The sequence below is a fragment of the Bombus huntii genome, chromosome 2 (assembly GCF_024542735.1).
Source record: "Bombus huntii isolate Logan2020A chromosome 2, iyBomHunt1.1, whole genome shotgun sequence".
In the NCBI taxonomy this organism is placed as follows: Eukaryota; Metazoa; Arthropoda; class Insecta; order Hymenoptera; family Apidae; genus Bombus; species Bombus huntii.
In genome coordinates, this window is record NC_066239.1 from 21,070,779 (window position 1) to 21,090,195 (window position 19,417).

Here is a 19,417-nt window from a genome sequence, read left to right on the forward strand (position 1 = left end):
GATAAACAATCTATTTACAAGATATAGCGGAACAAGCGGAAAGGTTTCAAGTAAAGAAACTACTGTGTCTCACAGCTACGCCGCATAAAATGACAGACCCTGAGATAACAGATAACGGGAAACATATTCCTACGTTGGCTATAATTGCAAACTGGAATCATAAAGTTTCGAACAAATAGAGAGATCTTAAGACAAGTTTAATATATCGTCTTTCTAGAATGGAAAGAATAAGACGAAGTTTTATCCTGGTCTCTTCCCGAGAGGGAAGAATTACCTTTATACTGACATTTTAATTTTCCGATAACGTTCAGACGAAAGACGAGTTACCTTCAAACTAGCGGCCGCATTTTACACCTGTAAAGAATCGCTCTTCTGTAGAACGCTGATCCAAATCGAATCAAATGTACATACTCAAAAAGATCTCATTCGGATGCATCGTACGTTTCCTTACCGATTTTTTCAGTACATTTTTAATGATTGTTTCTAGAATTTCGTTCCCCTTGCAAAAGTTCCGGAATCTGGATCAGAAAAATCTACGTAATTCGGCAATTCCTCCGAAACCGCGTTATTTATTTTTCGAAAGAAATGCGCGAGGTTCGAGATTGATTTTTCAAAAAAAAAAAAAGAAAAAAGAAAAAATGCCATACTTGTCGACGTCTTCTTACGTATACGTATACGAAAGGACAAGCATCGAAGAAAGACTCGGCGAAAATACTGCGAGCTTGGAACTGGACTTACGTACGTACACGTATATGTATAAAAACAGTTATAAGAGAGATGCAGGCGTTTCGGTTCTCGTTGGTGGTTTAGAGGGGAGGATGGGAGTAGATCGTTAAGTTGCCGAGGCCGAAGAGTAGAAGACATAACGAAGGGAGAATAAGCGAAAGACACACAATCTCGGTAATGGGAAGACCGCAAAAAATGGCGTGAATGGGGGATTCAAGCGGAGGCAGCCTCGTCAAGCGCGACTGTCGTCGTCCGCTGCGAATGCCAGAGGCTCACGCGACTCTGTAATTAAAAAGTAGAAACGTAGACGGAAATTGTTGACGTTGAAGTTCCGGACATCGTCGTTTTCACCTTTATCTTGATTCTCCGTCTCGCTCCTTCTTCCCTCCTTTGCTCCCCTTCCCGTCCCTTCGCCTCTGTTTCTCTTTCCGCGATATACCGTTTCTCTGCTTCCTATTTCCCTCATTATAATAATATACGTCTCAATTTTCTAACGAAATAAACGAGTGTCGCCTGGCGCCATCAACGACGCAGGATCTATGCAATTGGGAAAGCCTCGGTTCGTCCAGACCAATTTAGATTGTTGCGACTTCTGTCCGACGGCTGATTTTTTTATCAATTTTCATACTTCACCTTTACGGTAAAGTGACAAACGCGAATAACGAAATAGGTCGCTCGGAGAACGCAATAACTCGAAAGAAAGACAATCGCAACGACATCAGTTGGATAGCCTCCGTGTTCCGCAGTCTACGCTCGTCTTTTCCGTATGATTCCAGCTGACGAAACGGAAAACGAAACAAAGATATTTAATAATTGTCGAGACAGGACTTTTATTTTTCGAGTCTCTAGTTTCTATATTATTTTATCTCTCGATGCGCCATACCCTGAATTTACATTGCAAACAGAGGCAAATAGGAAGAAGAATATGTCATAGAGTATACTAAACTGAAAATTGTAACATTTCCTTCGCGTGTTGCGCGTTTTTTGAATGACAGTCTCGACAGCGCTTTGAAAGAGCGAATGATCAGACGACGAAAGAAACATTCTTTAACCATACACATCGAATTACCTCGATATGACACGAACAGCTGGCTTTCTTCTCTGACCGAGTCACGGAAACAACAGAAGGTCTTTGATGCTACGGTAAATCGGAAATGATGCGGTTTTGCTGTGTCTGCTATCGTTTGCCATCTAAACCGTCTTTTAACCTACGCTCTATGGATCTTTTCGTAGTTTCTGTAATCCATAAACGATAGATGTACGTACAATGTACATCTCGGTGATCCGGACAACGTAAAACGAAGATTTATTTCAAACGTAATGCGTTTATCTAAAATTCGGTTCTAGCAGAGACTGAAATTAAAAATATTACCTACTTACACAAAAATACTTTTACGCGAATGGCATCTTTCAACGTTTAACGGAAGAATTTGCGTGAAAAATGTGGCGTGTAAGTGTCTTGTTCGCGTAGTCGCATAAAAACGAGTCGTAAAAGAGGGTTTCGTAGTTTATGCTGTGTCGAATACATACGACGCTTTTTCCATCGAGTGAAAATGTATGTAAAATGTTAATATACTGTCGGAAAATCCTTCGTGTATTCACGCACGTAAGCTCATCGAAATTTTATATTTCATTCCATTTAAAGTGATTAACTGCTCGTTTCGTTTCACGCGACCGTATGACTCGATCACTCGCCGAAGAAACTGGACGATCAACGTGCATAGTTCGATTGCGAAGTGTTTTACTACGCTGTGCCGAAATATTATTCGTCGGCTCATAAATTTTCCATTTCACGTACGTATACGTGTATGTACATTGTTTAAATCACGGATAAAGATTAAATAATAATCGTTACAATTAAATCAGATATACGCGGTACGTGTATTATCCTCCGTATTTTCGTTCAAAGCAACAGCGACTTTTTGCGTGTTCTAAATATACGAGCATGTAGAAACAGTGGAGCATTTTCTTGTCCTGCCTCGCTCGCGGTTGAAGCGAACGAGTAGCAATTTACAGCTAAATGGATTTCCAGTTGTTCGTTGTCGCTTTCTTCCGTATTCCTTCCATAGAAAGAACAGACAGCGAAAAAGCGGAATAGGACTTTGAAAATCGCTTGAACCGAAAGCTATTCGGCTTTATACGATGTCTCTTTAGTCGTGTACATGTACATGCTTATAATCGGTAACTGACCTATTTTTCGACGTCGAAAATATTTCGCTACGAATTCCAACGTACGAGTCATTTCGTTCCATTTGATCTTCAAAGAAAGAAGTAAGAGGTTCGAGGAAGTACTTTAAATAGAGATACGCGACACTAGTGACGCTAACGAGAGAAAGGCAGATTCGTTGCTTTATGCCGATTATTACGAGAAAGCTATTAGGGTGTTAACGTTGTAGGGAGCGGGTCACTTTCGAGGTCCATATTGGCCATTACCCGCACGTCAGTAACGCCGAGCGGAAAATCAAATTTACTTGCGAGAATTCAACCGTCCCGAACGATTACGCGCTATAAAATTCATTTTAAACGTTACATATGACGGCCACTGCTTTTTTAACTTCACTCTGCTCGAATGCCATTGCTCTGGCAATCGATGATAACTTTATGGCAATCTACGGTCTAATAAATGTTTAACGTATATTCGATCTCCGTCAGTCTTACGATAATCAATACCAACAAAATATTCTAAAGTTTAGAGTTCAGAGAGTTCGAACGATAAAGATTAACCATTTGAGCGTATATTGTCCGGGTTTATCCGAGGAAGTCGAGCGCTGTAAACGCAAATGGCCGATGTCAAAGTTTCCATCGATAGATCGCTGTATTTATAGCTGACCTGCATTTCATTTAACAATTTAACCGAAACTATCGGCGCTTTGTTGGTAGAGCGACGGCTTAATGAAGCTTCCTCTGGGTACCTTTGTTTCTACCGGAAGGCAGTAGCGTGTAAGGGGTGTCGAGAGACATGACAAGCGAACGATGTCCGAGATAATCTCGTGATTGCCTTCAGGCTCCAATTACACCCTTGACACGAACCGTATGGGATCTCAAGATTACTTCCTTTGGAAGTTTATACTTCGTTTCGGATTCATCAGCCTTTCCACCTTTTGGCCATCCTGTTACGTTCTGCACGATTTACAATATTCTACAGAGATATCGTATCCAACACGATACATACTCGTAAAAGTACTCAGGCGAATATAGGTACTCGGATCATGTCGTTTCAGTGCGAACGTTCTAGCTGTATGGATAGCTATTTTTCCACTTTCAAGTTATTCTCAAGACACGCCAATTAAAACGGACGAACTTGCATCGACGCAGTGCTAAATATAAAGCTGTCTAGACATGGGATTTCTAGGTTGCCATTGATCTCCGCAAACGTGCTATTACAATTAGTCTGTCGACGTCGTTGCTGGTAATTGCGATTCTAACCGAAGTTGATCGCAGTATTTCCAGAAACTGTCACTCTGTTCGTTCGTGCTTAAACGTTCGTCCATACTTGGTTTATTTCATTTTAAATAAACTTTAAATAAACTTGGTTTATGTCGTTTGAAAAAAAGTACGTATACGTCAATACGTAGATAATATCGCTTTTAAACTGAATGTAATTCGATTCGGAAAAGTATGGCAATTTTTTATCAAGATCCATTTATAAATTTAGGAATTTGCCATTTATGGACGCGAATAAGATCGGGAGTAAGACTCCTAGCGAGTTAATTTATTCTTTGTTGCAAAAGTGAGAACCGAACGGTAGTATTAGTTGTAAACTTCGCAACTGCGTAGCTTCTACTACAGTCTCGATTATTTATGGAGCTAGAAGTAGCTTTCTTCTAGAAGGAGGAATGCCTCGAACGTCAGGTCAGTTGGAAAGTTAATAACTTGCAGGATTAAGGGGTAGCTTGGCGAAGAAAAATTTAAATCCTTCAAATTTATTAGGAATTCCAACACTTCGGAATATTTTATAACGAAGAACGAACGAGAAACGTTGAAGAAAATGAAACTCGATGATGCATTCTGATCTGATTATAGATTAAGCACAAAAGATGCGCAAAAGATTACAAAATAAAAAGGTAATATATTATATAGTCGATGTCGTCGAGAGAAAGGTAAAAAAAAAAAAAAAACAACGAATGGAACGAAATATAATTATTTTGATCCGTAACAACGTCAGAGTAACTTAGCGAAGAAACAAAGAAAAAAAGTAACTCCGAAAGAAAGAGCATATTACTTTCCCATCAAACTTCTTTGAATGCATAGAGTTACGATAGGAAAACTACTGCCATTCGGTAAGTGAGGCGTGATATTGAGGATTTCTACTCTGCTGTAACAGCAGGAACACTCGTATGCTCTTTCCCGTGGTCCTGTCTTTGTCAGCGAAGTCGAGAGATAAATAAGATTCGACTAATTCTACAGCAAAAATTCATCGATATCTTTTTCTTGTATCGCGATCGTGGCTTTTTCAGAGATTGTTTGCTCGTTAATTACTCCGTGAATTTTGTCCTTGCGCAGTATACACCTTGCATGCCGTTCCAATATCGCGCAGCTGTTTCGCAGAAGATTAGAGCAGCAAACTCGAAGGAAGATGCATGCGCAGAGATGCCGTATCTGGACACAACTATGCGAGCAAACTTACCGAGCACAATGTCCGGCTAACTGTACATCGAACGATGCGAACTGTGTAATGTTTACTCCAATATACCGGCAGTAGCAGCAGCAGCGGTAACTACGAACTGCATATCGTTGCTGTCGAAATTAAATTAGAAGACGAATGTCCGAATCAATCGACAGCCACGTCTTCGACCCGTATTCAAACTTTCGCGACTTTCGGTATCCGAGATCTTAGTTGAACGGTTAAAGCGTTATTTTCTATAGTTAAAGGCGTAGTAAAAGTATTCGCAATTTTGCCTTCTACGATAATAACACCGGATCGAAGAATATGTAGCGGAGAAGTTTACTTATAGAAAATAGTTTAAAAAGTTTGATTAACGAACGATTAAACACAGCGAAAGGACAGGTTCGTCGTATGTCACTTTTGTGCAATTCCCAAGTTCTTATCCGTCTCGCTCTTGGGAGCCTCGTAAGCGAAGGTGAGTGCGCGACAAAAATTCGTTTAATCGTAAAATGTCGTAAACTCATAAAACGCAAGAAAGCGGTTAGAAGTAAGTAATGGAGGGTTAAAGAATTTATGGAAGTGATAAGTCGCCTGTTATAAAAGTGCACTTAGATCTAAGCTATAGTTTAAAAATTGTGTACAGGAAACGTTCGATGCGAGGAAAGTGACTATTCCATTACACGCTATTATGTTAATATTATTGCCATTGCCATTAAGATAAAATATCGTGAAACGCGTCAAGCTTGTAGACCGTGGTATATGGAAGCGTGCAACTTGATACGATAAGTCCAATTCTACATTGGCGCGGTTTTCAAAGTTCACAAAGAAAACACGAAAATCACAAAGAAACGAGAGTACATACGAGGAGAATGCGAGGTAGGGGCAGAAACACGAGAAGAGGATAGGAAAAATTGAAATTTTCAAGAGGTCGCCGAAAACAGTAGGGAAAAGCATCGAGAATACCGTTGTTAACGGACGAAAGAGCACACTTCGCAGCGTGCTAGCTCTTTGTTTCGTTAACCTGAACGGCGGTTCGTAGATAAAGCTTAGGTCGCTAGTTCTAAACTCGTCCATTGCTCAGGGCCGCTATGTCAGACGGTAGCGACAAGGGAAAGGAGAGAGTTATATTGTACTTGGTCGTATATAGCGATGCGAGGTGAAGCGAAGCAAGGTATACAAGGCCTACGACGTTGTTACGCCCTCGGCAACCTATTCAAACTTCTCACCCCTCACGATGAACATGCACGTATATCCGTGTGCCAATCATTACGAACTGCTCTTCTCCTTTCTCTATTCTCCATCCTCTTACACTTATTTCACTCTCGGTACCTTAGCTCTGTCTTTTGGTTTGACTTTCGTGGTCTTGTGAAACGTACTTGCCATCTTCTCCCCACATTCTCTCTGTACCATCAAAGTTATGCTAGCGTCTTTAATATATACCACCGTCTACTTTTTGCTATCTCTTGTCTTAGGAAGTGCTTTTACAAGTTGCTTTGAACATGACTTTCTTCGAAGAAAGAAGAGAAGAAAGAGAGAGAGAGAGAGAGGGAGAGAGAGAGAGGGGGGGAGAGAGAGAGAGAGAAGAGAAAGAGGAGGACGTTAGTACCAATCTTTGCTCCTGCTGATTCCAGAATGCTGGCAGGAACGAATTCTACCTGGCTAACAACGAGTAGGGTTTCTACATTCTACCTTTCGATCTTTAGCTTCAAATCTATTTTGTCAAAAATAGATTGACACTTATAACCGAACGTCGTCTAGGCTTTCTATATATTTCCGACTGTTAACACTTTTCTGATTGTTCATTCTTTATACATCTTTCACAATGAACGTAAGTATAATACATAGTCTGTTCCAACAATAACAGAACTTCTTAAGAGTAAAGAATACCAGCAACAACGTCAATACGAAATTTGTGTCACGTTGAAATACATCCTTATTTGGCGCGTTAGTTGGCAGTGTGGATGGTTGATGGCCACAGGAGGAATGGATTTTCAATAAAATAAAATATTTTTCTCTTAGAACGATTCTCTCTGCCTTGTTATCTTTAAAAACTTTAGGGAATGTTTCGTTTTTTTAATAATTACAAACTACAGATATTTTATTAAAATTAAATATTTTTTCATATTTCATATTCATTTTGTAGATTAAAATTATCGTGTCTCAGACATAAACGTATGTTACCATGCTTATCAGCACTCGGAAACAAGAAGTAATTACAACCGATTGTTCGTAAGTTTGCTATGATGGAAAATATCCGAATAAAGCTATCAAGAAGAAAGTTGGTTATGTCTTTTTCGTGTTTCACGAGCTTCTTAATGGTCGCAAAGAAAAGAGTTTATCGAGAATCCTTTAGCTTGCTGCGATAAGTCCTTTGATGAAATTTATCATGGACTTAAGCGAACGACGTTGCTCTATTCCATCGGAAGTTTTCCTCGAATTGTAATCGAGGCGTTGCATCGCCTTAAAACTCGCAGTTGCTTTACTCGCCAGCTTTAATTTGTTAAGAACATATATCGATATATATCGACTAAATTAAACGATTCAGTAACGTTTGCGAAAAGTTCCGATGCCTAACGTTCTGTAAACGTATCTGTGAGGAGAAAAGGGAAAACTTTGTTTGTATTGTAGTATAGAAGTATTAGAGATGTGGAAGAGAACTTCAAACAGTTAGAAATACGTAGTTCAACGGTTAAGTTACGGTAACAGGTGATACGGTAAATGTTAAAACTCGAAGTTTAGATGAGAAAAATAATTTATCTTTGTGACATGACAGGAAACTAGAAGAGTTCAAAATGAATTTACAGAGTTTGTTGAAATTTATTTCCAACGTTTATCTTGTTCAACTTATCTTACTGCGCAAAGCGAAATGCATTGATACACGAGGTCCCGAAAATAATACAACTAACGCATGGTAAGAGCAAGGCTAAAAAATTTGTAGCCAATCTATTAAGCAAACATTTACATTTGACATACAGCTTTTTCAATTTCAAACTCCGAAATTTAAACTTCGTTCGTCGATATACAACTTGCATCGAATCGAGAAATTATTCGCTGTTGTAACGTGCAATTTTGTTATTTTTGCATGTATTTTCAACCGAGTGTCTGAGTTAGAAAATCAGAAGGGATCGCCGTAAACTATTTAACTAATTATTACGATAACAAGTTCAACAATCTGATGGAAATCATAATCAAAAACAACGATATGGCCATAGTTAAACACTTGATTGTAAGTGATTGCCCGACTACATAATATTTGCTTCAAGCATCGGCTAACATTACGAACAAACGTATTTCGTACATTGAAATCACTCGACGATGAACGCTCTTTTCCAAAAGTGGAAGTTTTAAACGAGTACGTTTTTATCGTCGATAAGAAATGCATCGCAATTGGTGCAATTATCATCGAACGTAACGAAACGAAAAAGGAAAGAGATCGCTGATTCGTGAATTGAATCGTCGTAATTCAATAGTTAACCAAGAACGTTCCATGCAGAATGGAGAAACGATGCGCGATGCTGCGTTCCATGTCACGAAGTCCATTACGAAGAAGGTATTTTCGAAGAAAGCTAATAGATCATGGGAAATGGGTTAAGACGATGAAAGAGAATGGAGTATTCGGCTCGTCGATGCTTCGAGGCTCATGGTCGATAGATCACGCATCTAAGTATACTAAATGTCTCTTTTTCTCGTTCATAGGTTATTGAACTGCGGATGCTCTTTTTAGCGAGGAATACACTTATCAAGTCCGATGTCATGGCCAGCGGGCATGTAATATGTCACACTTGAAAACGGAGACGCGACCGTGTCATCATTTCCACGCACTGTACATATACAGGGTGGTTGGTAACTGGTGGTACAAGCGGAAAGAGGATGATTCTACGCGAAAAAAGAAGTCGAAAATATAGAATAAAATTTTTTTTTTTTTATTTTTCCATCGAGACAACGATCTACAGTGAGATCCGTTATAACGTACCGCACGCGTACCGAGCGAAAATTCAAAGTCGATTTTCTCGAAAACAAAGCCTCGAACGAGAAATTTTTATTCTATATTTTCGACTTCTTTTTTTCGCGTAGAATCACCCCTTTTCCGCGTGTACCACCAGTTACCAACCACCCTGTAGATACCTACTGATTTTTCACATCCTTTACTGCAAATGTACTTTTCTTCCTTATAGTTTCAGCGGAAACAAATCCTTGCGAATTTAGTCGGAATCATTAACTAACGATTAAGAACAGAAGTTTCTTTAGTAATAGCCGGGCAACAGCCTTCCACTGAATAAAATTTTGTCTATCCTCCAACTTAAATTATCGACTGCGTTCGTTCAAAGTTAGAATAGTTCGTTTAATAAGTCACGAGCGACTACCACAACGTACATTCGTTTTTATAAATAAGCCTATCTCTACTAGCGTGAGAATAGAGAAAATATTTATGAAAGTATAGTAATCTACGATAATGTGTACATACTTACGTTAGTATCGTTGCGATATCGGTTATCGTGATATTCCTTATCGAGTCAATGGATAAACTTTATGCGAAATATAAAAAGACGAAAGAACGAAAAAGAGAATAAGAAAACAAGCAAGTACCACCCAATAAACGAAATATTACGATTTCTTACCTTGGTTTCTTTCTTACGATGACTAAGTTTGGGCCAGACTTCTTTATGAAGTAATAATACGTACGATGGAACTTATCCGAGCACAAGCACGTTAACTTCACGAATCGTTGGTAGCGAGCCGTATTCTCAAATTATATTTTATATTTTATATTGTATCTAATTTATATTTGTTCTACTCTAGCTTAGACGTCGAGGTAACAACGTGACTAAAACAAGATTTTAATCGTCGATCCATCATTGAGTCATCGGCTTGTTCGTTTTAACGGGCTGTTGTATTATATTATTATGAGATCTAATTATTCCGATAATATTAATTTGCCAGATAATATTAATTAGGTTACTCATGGAAAGTTCACCAAATTGTTGCGCTACAATGATCGAAATATTTACTTTAATTCTGTCGGATGTTCGTTCACGCGTTCGTTAATCGTACACGATCTTAATATGAGCATCGCTACTGCGTAGAGTGGACTACCACGAGGTCGTTTATCTACAGAAAGGTTGTACTCACACGTACATGTGTATATGTCCACTATTAGATACGTCAATGCTCTCAATGCGAGTAACGTCCCGATAGATGCAGACGAACTTGCTTACGACCGTTCCAATTTTTTTATGAAAAATTTTACATTCTGCTTGTGGAGCGTCAGTCTTTGAAAGCCTTGTGAAAACTCCACGCGCGTTTGATATATTAAGAAAATCGCCGAAACATTTAGGACGGATAATCCGAATCGATCAAGGGTCTCTGTTAGATACAGAAGAATCGTCGATGCATCTTCGATTTTACCGGTAATTTTATCGATTTGTTTCTTCGAGCACAAATGAATAATATCGGACGGAATAAAAATTTCGTGAAAATTGTAATATGTCGTAGAAATGATGTCGTTAGCTATGGTGGAACAACGTATTTCGTATTAGCTGGAAAAAACTGAGCACGCTTCGCTTAAATACTTTCACTGAAAACGGTACTAATAACAGGAATGATTACGTTTCGTTTATAGAGTACAGGACGCGGAATACAGACGCGGGTCAGAGTTGTTTGTATCTTTTTGTCGTCTGCGAGAATAACGGGGGAAATCTCGTGAGAAGCCATTTCAACGAGGAGGAGAATTATTTGTGCCTGAAGCACGTGACACCGGCAATCCGAAGCGAAATGCAAAAGGTACAATTGCAAGAATAATTGCCGACTCGTTTGTTTTCTCGGTTCTTAAAATGGGATCATTACAAAGTACTGCTTACTTTCGTGGCAGAGAAAGAGAAACGAAGAGACAAGTAGGCGGAGAGTATGTTTTTCTCACGTAATTAGCCACTTCGAGCAAGAAACGACTCTGGATAGGAAAGGAAATGGTTCTGTCGGGAACACGAAAGGAACGTTTTCGCTGAAAAAAAAAGGAAAATAATTAACCGTACTTTTTTCATCGTATAAACACCTCTTATTTCTTAAAGTTCTATCCGGGGTTTAAATATTTCAACTTGAGGAAACGAAGTGGTATCTTCTGCGCTTTTAAGCTAATAGAAAAAAATTGTAAATATAAAACAAGCAACTAAAATGTACGGGGCGTTTTCCCAAAGAAATTATCGAGTCCGACGTAGGAGTTGGTTTATAAACTTGGTCTCGGTGAAGTTGAAGAATATAAAAAGCATCGAACACGTAACCGGCCTAACGGTGAATAATTAAGGCGCTTTGCGTTGAGATGTTTTAAACAACGCTGACGTCTTTTTTAAAAAAATCTAGTCGACGTTTATTCGACCAAATGTTTTAAAACCACGATGGAAATGGGAATAACTTTAGAAGCCAACGGAAAACTTTACTAAACCCTTCAAGTTTTCAAGTATGGACGTTGATGCCGGAATTTATCACCATCTTTTTATCACGTCAGCAATGAACTGATCACGTGTTTCAAGTACGTGACTGCAATGTAAACTTCTCAATGCCGAAACTTTATCGAGTCGGACAAATTTTGGGAAATTTATCCAAGAACTACATATCGCTCTATGACTGTAGAAGGAAACGAGATTACAGGCTTCGGCTTTGATCACCTGTTCATACCCTCCGTGGTTGTTTCCGATCGATAACCGGATTTCGAGATAGTATTTTAATCGTAGACCGTTGCAGTTTCATCAGATATTACGTGTAATCACATTTAGAGCATCACCGTCCCGGTATTCGTGTGATTAAACTATCTTCGTAAGTTACAGGCTCGACGTTGTCCCTTGACGATGTTGAAGCGATATATTTTAAACGATAAATTACGATAAATTGCAAAAAAATACATAAAAACGTTGTCTTTTTTGGAAAGAGTGTGGAAATTACACGGACTGGAAATAGGCGCGTGAAAAGAGGAGAAAAGTATTGGTACCCGAAACGATACAAGTATAGTAGAAGATAGAAACTTTACCGGCAGAGTTTGAATTCGTTCATGTTAGGCGGAAGTAGAGCAACGGAAGGCAAAGTAGAGCAGTTCCCGGAGAGAAATAGTTCTCAAAGAAATATCTACTATGTAATACATGACTTTGCTTTAAATTGTACAAAGGCCCCTTTAGCGATATAACATTTGGTGCGAATACGCGTACTCTTCGGTGCTGCAATCTCTAATACACTATGTTTCCCTTTGAAAAATATGTACAGAGTAGGTCTCTAGGTAAAGGTACATACGTATATGACACGTTATTCGCATATGCAAAATTCTACATAAAAATATACCTATGTATATATAGAGAAGATATACATGTAATGCGCATAGTAAATAACTGATTTGACCGCAATTTACTAATATAATAATAATTTAATTTAACGATATAATACGTGGAAACTAAAGACAAAATTTGGAAAATTGTACGAGCGATCGTACAAAGAGCGGCAGTTCTCGTTGGATACGTCTCTAAAATGTTTGCAGCTGGAAATCAAAAAACGGAATATTACGGTATTTCTCGTATCGATATGGCTAGAAATTTCGAAATGCTTGCGCTTATTAATCGGTTTGTAAATTACCTCTATCCAGTTTGCTTGTTAAACAGCGATACGCGCACGAAAAGCCTACCATTCAATTGCGATTAGTGGACTTCTCTATCGAACGATGGTATATTTCCCTCAAATAGACTATAGAACGATCCGATAATTCCATTACGCAGGCTAGTAACGGTATAAAGCTTCTCCTTATACCGTCATCGTCCGAGGACGCTCGTGTCATTCGAATATTGGTATTCACACAAATCTCGACTTTTTACATCGCTAATCGTTTACGATACAAAACAACTTTCTCGAAAGATGTTCTCGTGGCAGAAGTATTTTAAACGTTCAATACCCCAATTCTAGTCTACTATTCTCTTTGCAACATTTTTTCTAGCGGCAGAGTTTCTAGTCACAAACTAAGTACATACTGGTTGTTTATCTTTGGAGTTCGGTCTGATTTTTATAGCGGCTGTATAACGTGCGTCGATACAATGATCGAGCGAAAATTACGATCTCCAAATTTCAAAGATGTACGATCGGACGTTTGAATACTTCCTCTGACTTATGAAAGTTGTAGTGTGATAATTTTTCATCGAAGATATGGCGAACGAGTGTTTTCCCAGGATGATGGTCACATTTCGATGACAAAAGAAACGAGGAGGAAAAGAAGAGGAGAGAAAAGAAGAATAGAGAAGAGAGAGAGAAAGGAGAGAAAGTTCGAGGTGAAACGCGAAGAAACGAAGCTGCAACGACTATACCAGCGCCACAAGCTTAACCGACAAACTTCGTAACTTGTTTCTTCGTTGAAAATGCATCGTGTAAGATCTACAGACATCAGAATACAAATACGAAAGTACTGCAGCGTTTTGAAACAAGATTGAATCTTGTAATAAGATTTACGTAACTGTTTAGCGTGTCTATTTTCGTGCTCTGCAATGTGCTATAGAAAATTCTTATTTTGCAAGTTGCGTCGCATCGCGAGAATCCGCCGGCAAACAAGCGATTTTCCCAGGCACGGTATGCCGCGTTGCTTTTTCTCGTAAATGTTAATTGCATCGACTTGACGAATTCTTGTGGTTCGCGCGAGTCGCTCCATGAGCCGCTGTTTGCCGCTTACACGCTATACCATACGATAAGTAGTTAGACCGCTTTAAGTTCCAACCATGGAAAACCAAAACTAGTTTATAAAGTAAACTTTTAAGTAAACTTTGTGACTCGTTTCTTCCTCGGGAGTGCATGATTGCGAAGAAACTTTATAACAGATGAAATAAATATATACAATGCGAAATTATACGTGTAACTTGACTCGAAGATAGAATATATACGTACAGGGTTTTCATTTATACGAAATTATTCGTAGATCGCTCTACTTCGGAAAATAGCTCGTCGATCGGAGACGCGTTATCTTTTCAAAATCATAGATGTTATTTCGAATAGAATTCTATTCGTTCTTTCGTTCGAAATAACAAAATAACTTCATCGGATCGGAAAGCTGGTTGTACTTCTCGTATATTGTTGCGTATTATGTCAAAAGGATTTTTCATGTACGTGGTTTGACGTTTGTGAAGTTTTGTGGTATCTATATCGCTTAAGAGCGTTGCTATTATATCGCGGAAACGATCGCAAGCTTCAAGATTATTTCGAAAAATTTCCATCGTTCCAGCGTGATAACTCTGAACTTTTCGTAATAACAGGCTAAGAAAAGGGTGAAACGAGAACGAATAATCGGAATAATTCAATTGACGACGTAAGAGATAGAAAATAGCAAAACGATACGTGTTACTTACAACGGTAATAGACGCGATGCTTTCGATAAACATCGAAATAACAAGAGGAAGTAGCGGGAGGAGCGAACAAGAAATAGTCGGTCCAATTCTTGATCCTGACCACTTAACCTTCTTAACTTTAATCAATATATTTCAGACGGGTCTTCCATAATTAGAATAATGGAAGGTCTAATAGAGGTTTCTATGCGAATAAGGACGTAATTGTGGATGGAAAGTTTAAAAGCATTCCTGGTGCCTTTGGTGATTAGAGAGTGCAGTGGGCGCGGTTACTTAGCTAGTTAACTCGTTCGCTCGTGCAGCAAGTCGAATCGAAAGCACGTTTCGCTGGCACGATTTCCACCCTCTTGGCTACCAGACAGTCATTTATAGTCAAACGTAACGGATTTCCAAATATTATTGTCGGATGTCTATACCCCATTATATGCATGTTCATGTATACGTATATCATGGCAACACGTATTTCGAACAAACAAAATTTCATTTTTTATCATAGATATGTACATATACAGGGTGGTTGGTAACTGGTGGTACAAGCGGAAAGGGGGTGATTCTACGCGAAAAAAGAAGTCGAAGATATAGAATAAAAATTTTTCGTTCGAGGCTTTGTTTTCGAGAAAATCGACTTTGAATTTTCGCTCGGTACGCGTGCGGTACGTTATAACGGATCTCACTGTAGATCGTTGTCTCGATGGAAAAATAAAAAAAAAAATTTTTATTCTATATTTTCGACTTCTTTTTTCGCGTAGAATCACTCCCTTTCCGCTTGTACCACCAGTTACCAACCTCCCTGTATACTCGCGAATCGGTTACTTACGTGTTTCGAACAAGCGCGCTTTCGTCTTGACGCATTGGCATATTATACGAATTAATGTTAAAACAATGTAAAAAGATGCTAATTATACTGAAAATTATCTATTTCTAAAATTTAAAATTATAGATTAATTCGAAATAATGATTTTATTTATCGAGAGATGGAGAAAAGTGAAAAGATAACGTAAAAATGTAGATTTTATGGTAACGAAGAAAGTTCTGTCGTTTTTCGGAGTGTGAAACGTATAATAAAGTAATTTTATTCGTTAAAAAAATATTCACCTTTAGGTCGAGTTACTCTCTCACAACGGGAAGGGCAATGGGAAGGTAATTAAAAAATATCGCCTTTCTAAAATTCAGAATTTTTATCTTCGAAAAATTGACACACCTTCTTATTTATAGTCGTATCGTTTATAAATTGTTTTCCCAGCATATAATTATCCAAAGATCGAAAGAGGCGATAGAAGTTCCCATCCCAGTATCTTGCAAAAATAAAATTTGTCGACGATTCGCTATAAATGACTGTTTTTTTTTCTTCTTTTCTTAAGTTTGTCATGTAGTGTTCCTAGTTGCTCACTGTACAAGTTCGCTGTGAGAGTTTGACCAGAATTCAGATATTTGTGGCGAACAATGTCTCGCGTAGTCCACCAGATGCGCGTGAGTATCAGAATTTTTTGGTTAATATATTATGATCTGAATTAATAATATTAAAATCGGTCGTTGCGTCAGAATTTTGCAAATAATTGTATCATAATTCTATAATCTTCTATAATATTTATATGTGTGTGTGTGTGTGTGTGTGTGAATAATATTTTTAATACTAGTGGCAAATACGAGCTCAAAGGTGGAAGTATTTTAACGTTTTAAATTGCCCATGACAGGAATGTTCAGCCGTATGATGCGATATATTGCGGATGAAATTGTTCGGTAGTGTGAATTCAACTGAATTTTAATAGGACCACAGTGAAATGTTAGATATAATAGATGTGTGGAATTTACGAGCACTTACCAATCGAATGTACCGATGCTCGATCAAGACAAATACATAGCATGTAAAAAGACTTTTCATGTTCCAGCAATAAATTCAGAAATATCTTTAATAATCTTTCATAGAATAATAGTAATTTAGACACGCGCGAACGCGACCAACTATATGTATTATTTTTTTCGAATACTTTAACGTATCGCGTGTGAAGTAAAATATTCGAACGGCATGAAATTACGTTGAAAAATGAATCATTTTAATCGCTACCGCTGTAAAAAGATACGTTGTTTTAAAATAATCGTCGACACACCGATACGATATGAAAGAGTACATGTGAGTTTCGCTAAACACATGGAACGTAGCGTTGACAGTACTAATACACTGAATTTCGTTGCAGTTATGAACGATGTCGATATAGAAAATATTTCAGTGTATCGAGAAAATTGGTATTCACAGATATCGTTTTTTTCTACATATATGTTTTACGCTCCTAGAAATAAACATACATACGTATTTACACAAGAGCATATTTTGCGTTTAATGCAAATTTTGTGCCTGCTATGCATCGTACGATTTTCTGCTTTTTTTCACATTTTTGTCTTTATACCGCGATTCATAGAGTTACTGGTTAAAAAATTGCAAACAAACGATATAACGACTGTTAGCTAGCAATTAACATTGTGTACATAGTCGTTGGGAAAATGGAGAAAAAGTAGAAGATCGGATAAATGCAACATGTCTGACATTTGACACATCAACAGAAATCCATAGATAGCAGAAACCAAACCGTTCGGAATAGGAGAACCGTGAAATAAATTTTTGAGTTTAACTTTACGTTTCGATCTATCGCAAAAATTTCTCCAGTTCGAAGTCAAGATACATAACGATACATAAAACATCAATGAGGAAACGTTTAATGAAATATCGCGGATCCATAAAACTTTGTCAAAACGTTCACTACACGAACTCACGCAGTGTACGAGCAGAAAATTTCCACCAAGTATCGCAAAGTATTTTTACTATAGAAAGAACATAGATGTCAGTTTTTAAACGATGAAATGAAGTTTATAATTTCGAAATTTTTCGTCACAATTACGGCAAACGAGAATAAATATGGCAAGTATAGCGCGTGTACATCGTACATGTGACATGGTAAAAGTTACGGAAAAAAAAAAATCGACATGTTTCATATACTCGCAACGTTTACACAAGAACGAAAGAAAATGGTCGTTTTCTATAAGTAGACGAAGTATATTAATCGCATAGTATGCAAACGCAAGGTTGCATTATATTTCATTTACTTTCCCTTTGCAGTGTAAACAAGCCTCGACTATCAAATACCTTTATATCGGATATACTTGTATCAGCCTTGTACACGATACGTGATGTATGATGTACGTTAATTTAAAATTATAGTCGATATCGATAATTTATCGATAATACGCGACAAAGGCAGGGAAACAGAGTGTGATATAACATAAAATACTAAACAGTATTATGTATTATTAAATCCATAAATCTATAAATTTACCTTTGTGCCGTAAATTACATCGTTATTTTCATAACAGTTGTTACACGTATGAAAATTATAACGACATTTGTGTAGTATGCGAAGAATATATTTCGGTGACCGCGTGTTATTAAATATCGATTGGTTTCGTTATTTATTATCTTCAAATTCGATTGAAACGAGCATTGTAACATAAATTGGCACGAAATTCTGCAAAGATAACGACGCAACTTCTTCGTAATAATTTAGTCATGAATTTACTTCACCGGTCGAAAGAAGGATACATAATGTTAGTGTTAAATTAATATGGGCCTTTAATAAGGGCAAAAACCAGTTTCTCCAAAGTTCGTTGCATGAGAGGTTAATTACTTAGGCGATTAAGCTTGCCAGACAATAAGGCGGCCGGGTTAAACAAGCAGATTGATCGATTTAGCCTTTCTCGTTTCATTCGCTTTAGCGTTCAAAGCGTACGCCCATCGACGAATATTTGCATTGTTCCTAAACGTTCCTCTCGAGTCGATTTTTCTTTCTGTACACGCCGAATATTTCTAGCGTTCGCTTCAACTAGATAATTTATTTAGTTTCCGTGATTAACGCCACTTTTGCCATTTATCTAGGAATTGACCTAAAATAGCTGTCTCGATTCGCGACGAAACTATGGATTTACCGCCTGATTTAAGGTACGTATCTGGTTTCGAAAAGCGTAAAAGTTTTCGATGTCTCTATGTTTAACGAGCGACCAAGTTGGGTGATCCGGTTGATCAAAGTCGAACGCGATGATTAAATCGATCACTGGATGGAAGAAGGTATAAAATTCAGTAGATATGGTGTAATAAATTAGAACGTTTCACCGGTCAAGGGACATTAGGACCGCGAAAGATTTAGCGACTACGGATCCCACGAACGAGGATAAAGTGAGCCACTCCTACTGCAAATTGACTTCTTTGATCTGTCTGGAAAAGAAGGAAAGTCCAGTGAATCCGTACAATCGGGTGGACTGGACGAAAATGAACTCAAAATGGCCACTTCCGGACACGGACGACAATGAGATCAATGCTGTTAACAGCCTGCCACAACTCGACTGCGGTGCGTTCCCGAAATCCTACATGGACACGTGTTCTTGTTGCCCACGGGGGATCTTTGACAAGCACGATACCGACACCATCAACAACTACAGGAGTATCGTGCTCAAGGACGACGATTGCTGCAAGACCCACTGGACGAGGAAAGAGCGTTATCAGAAAATTAAAGCGAAAGTCGACAGAGCTGTTAAGGTAGACATCAGATCCCTTTACAAGGAAAATGTTCCAAAATTTTGAAATTCCGATCGGATGTTATCGGATTGTCCGATAACGTTCAAACGTTCATAAACGAACATATACGTATTCGTTATAACTATTCGATAGATTATCCAGATCCGA

General features: G+C 38.1%; 2 protein-coding genes across 4 annotated transcripts in view; one reads left to right on the forward strand and one right to left on the reverse strand.

Moving 5' to 3' along the window:
- The window catches only part of LOC126874840 (lysosomal acid glucosylceramidase-like), a 36,031-nt gene extending 25,647 nt beyond the window's left edge, over positions 1-10,384 (reverse strand). For both annotated transcript variants that reach the window (XM_050637390.1, XM_050637371.1), the window contains exon 1: positions 9,952-10,384. The gene's annotated coding sequence lies outside the window, so the exon portion shown is untranslated. The remainder of the gene's footprint in view (positions 1-9,951) is intronic.
- LOC126874772 (tubulin glycylase 3A-like) overlaps positions 1-19,417 on the forward strand; it is a 33,814-nt gene that overhangs the window by 8,980 nt on the left and 5,417 nt on the right. The window contains exon 2 of one of the 2 annotated variants that reach the window (XM_050637195.1): positions 18,614-19,270. In XM_050637195.1, coding sequence (XP_050493152.1) covers positions 19,004-19,270 — 267 coding nt within the window. In that variant the 5' untranslated portion in view covers positions 18,614-19,003. Of the gene's footprint in view, positions 1-10,554; positions 19,271-19,417 lie in introns of those variants that run through there. The other variant, XM_050637186.1, reaches the window with a different exon arrangement.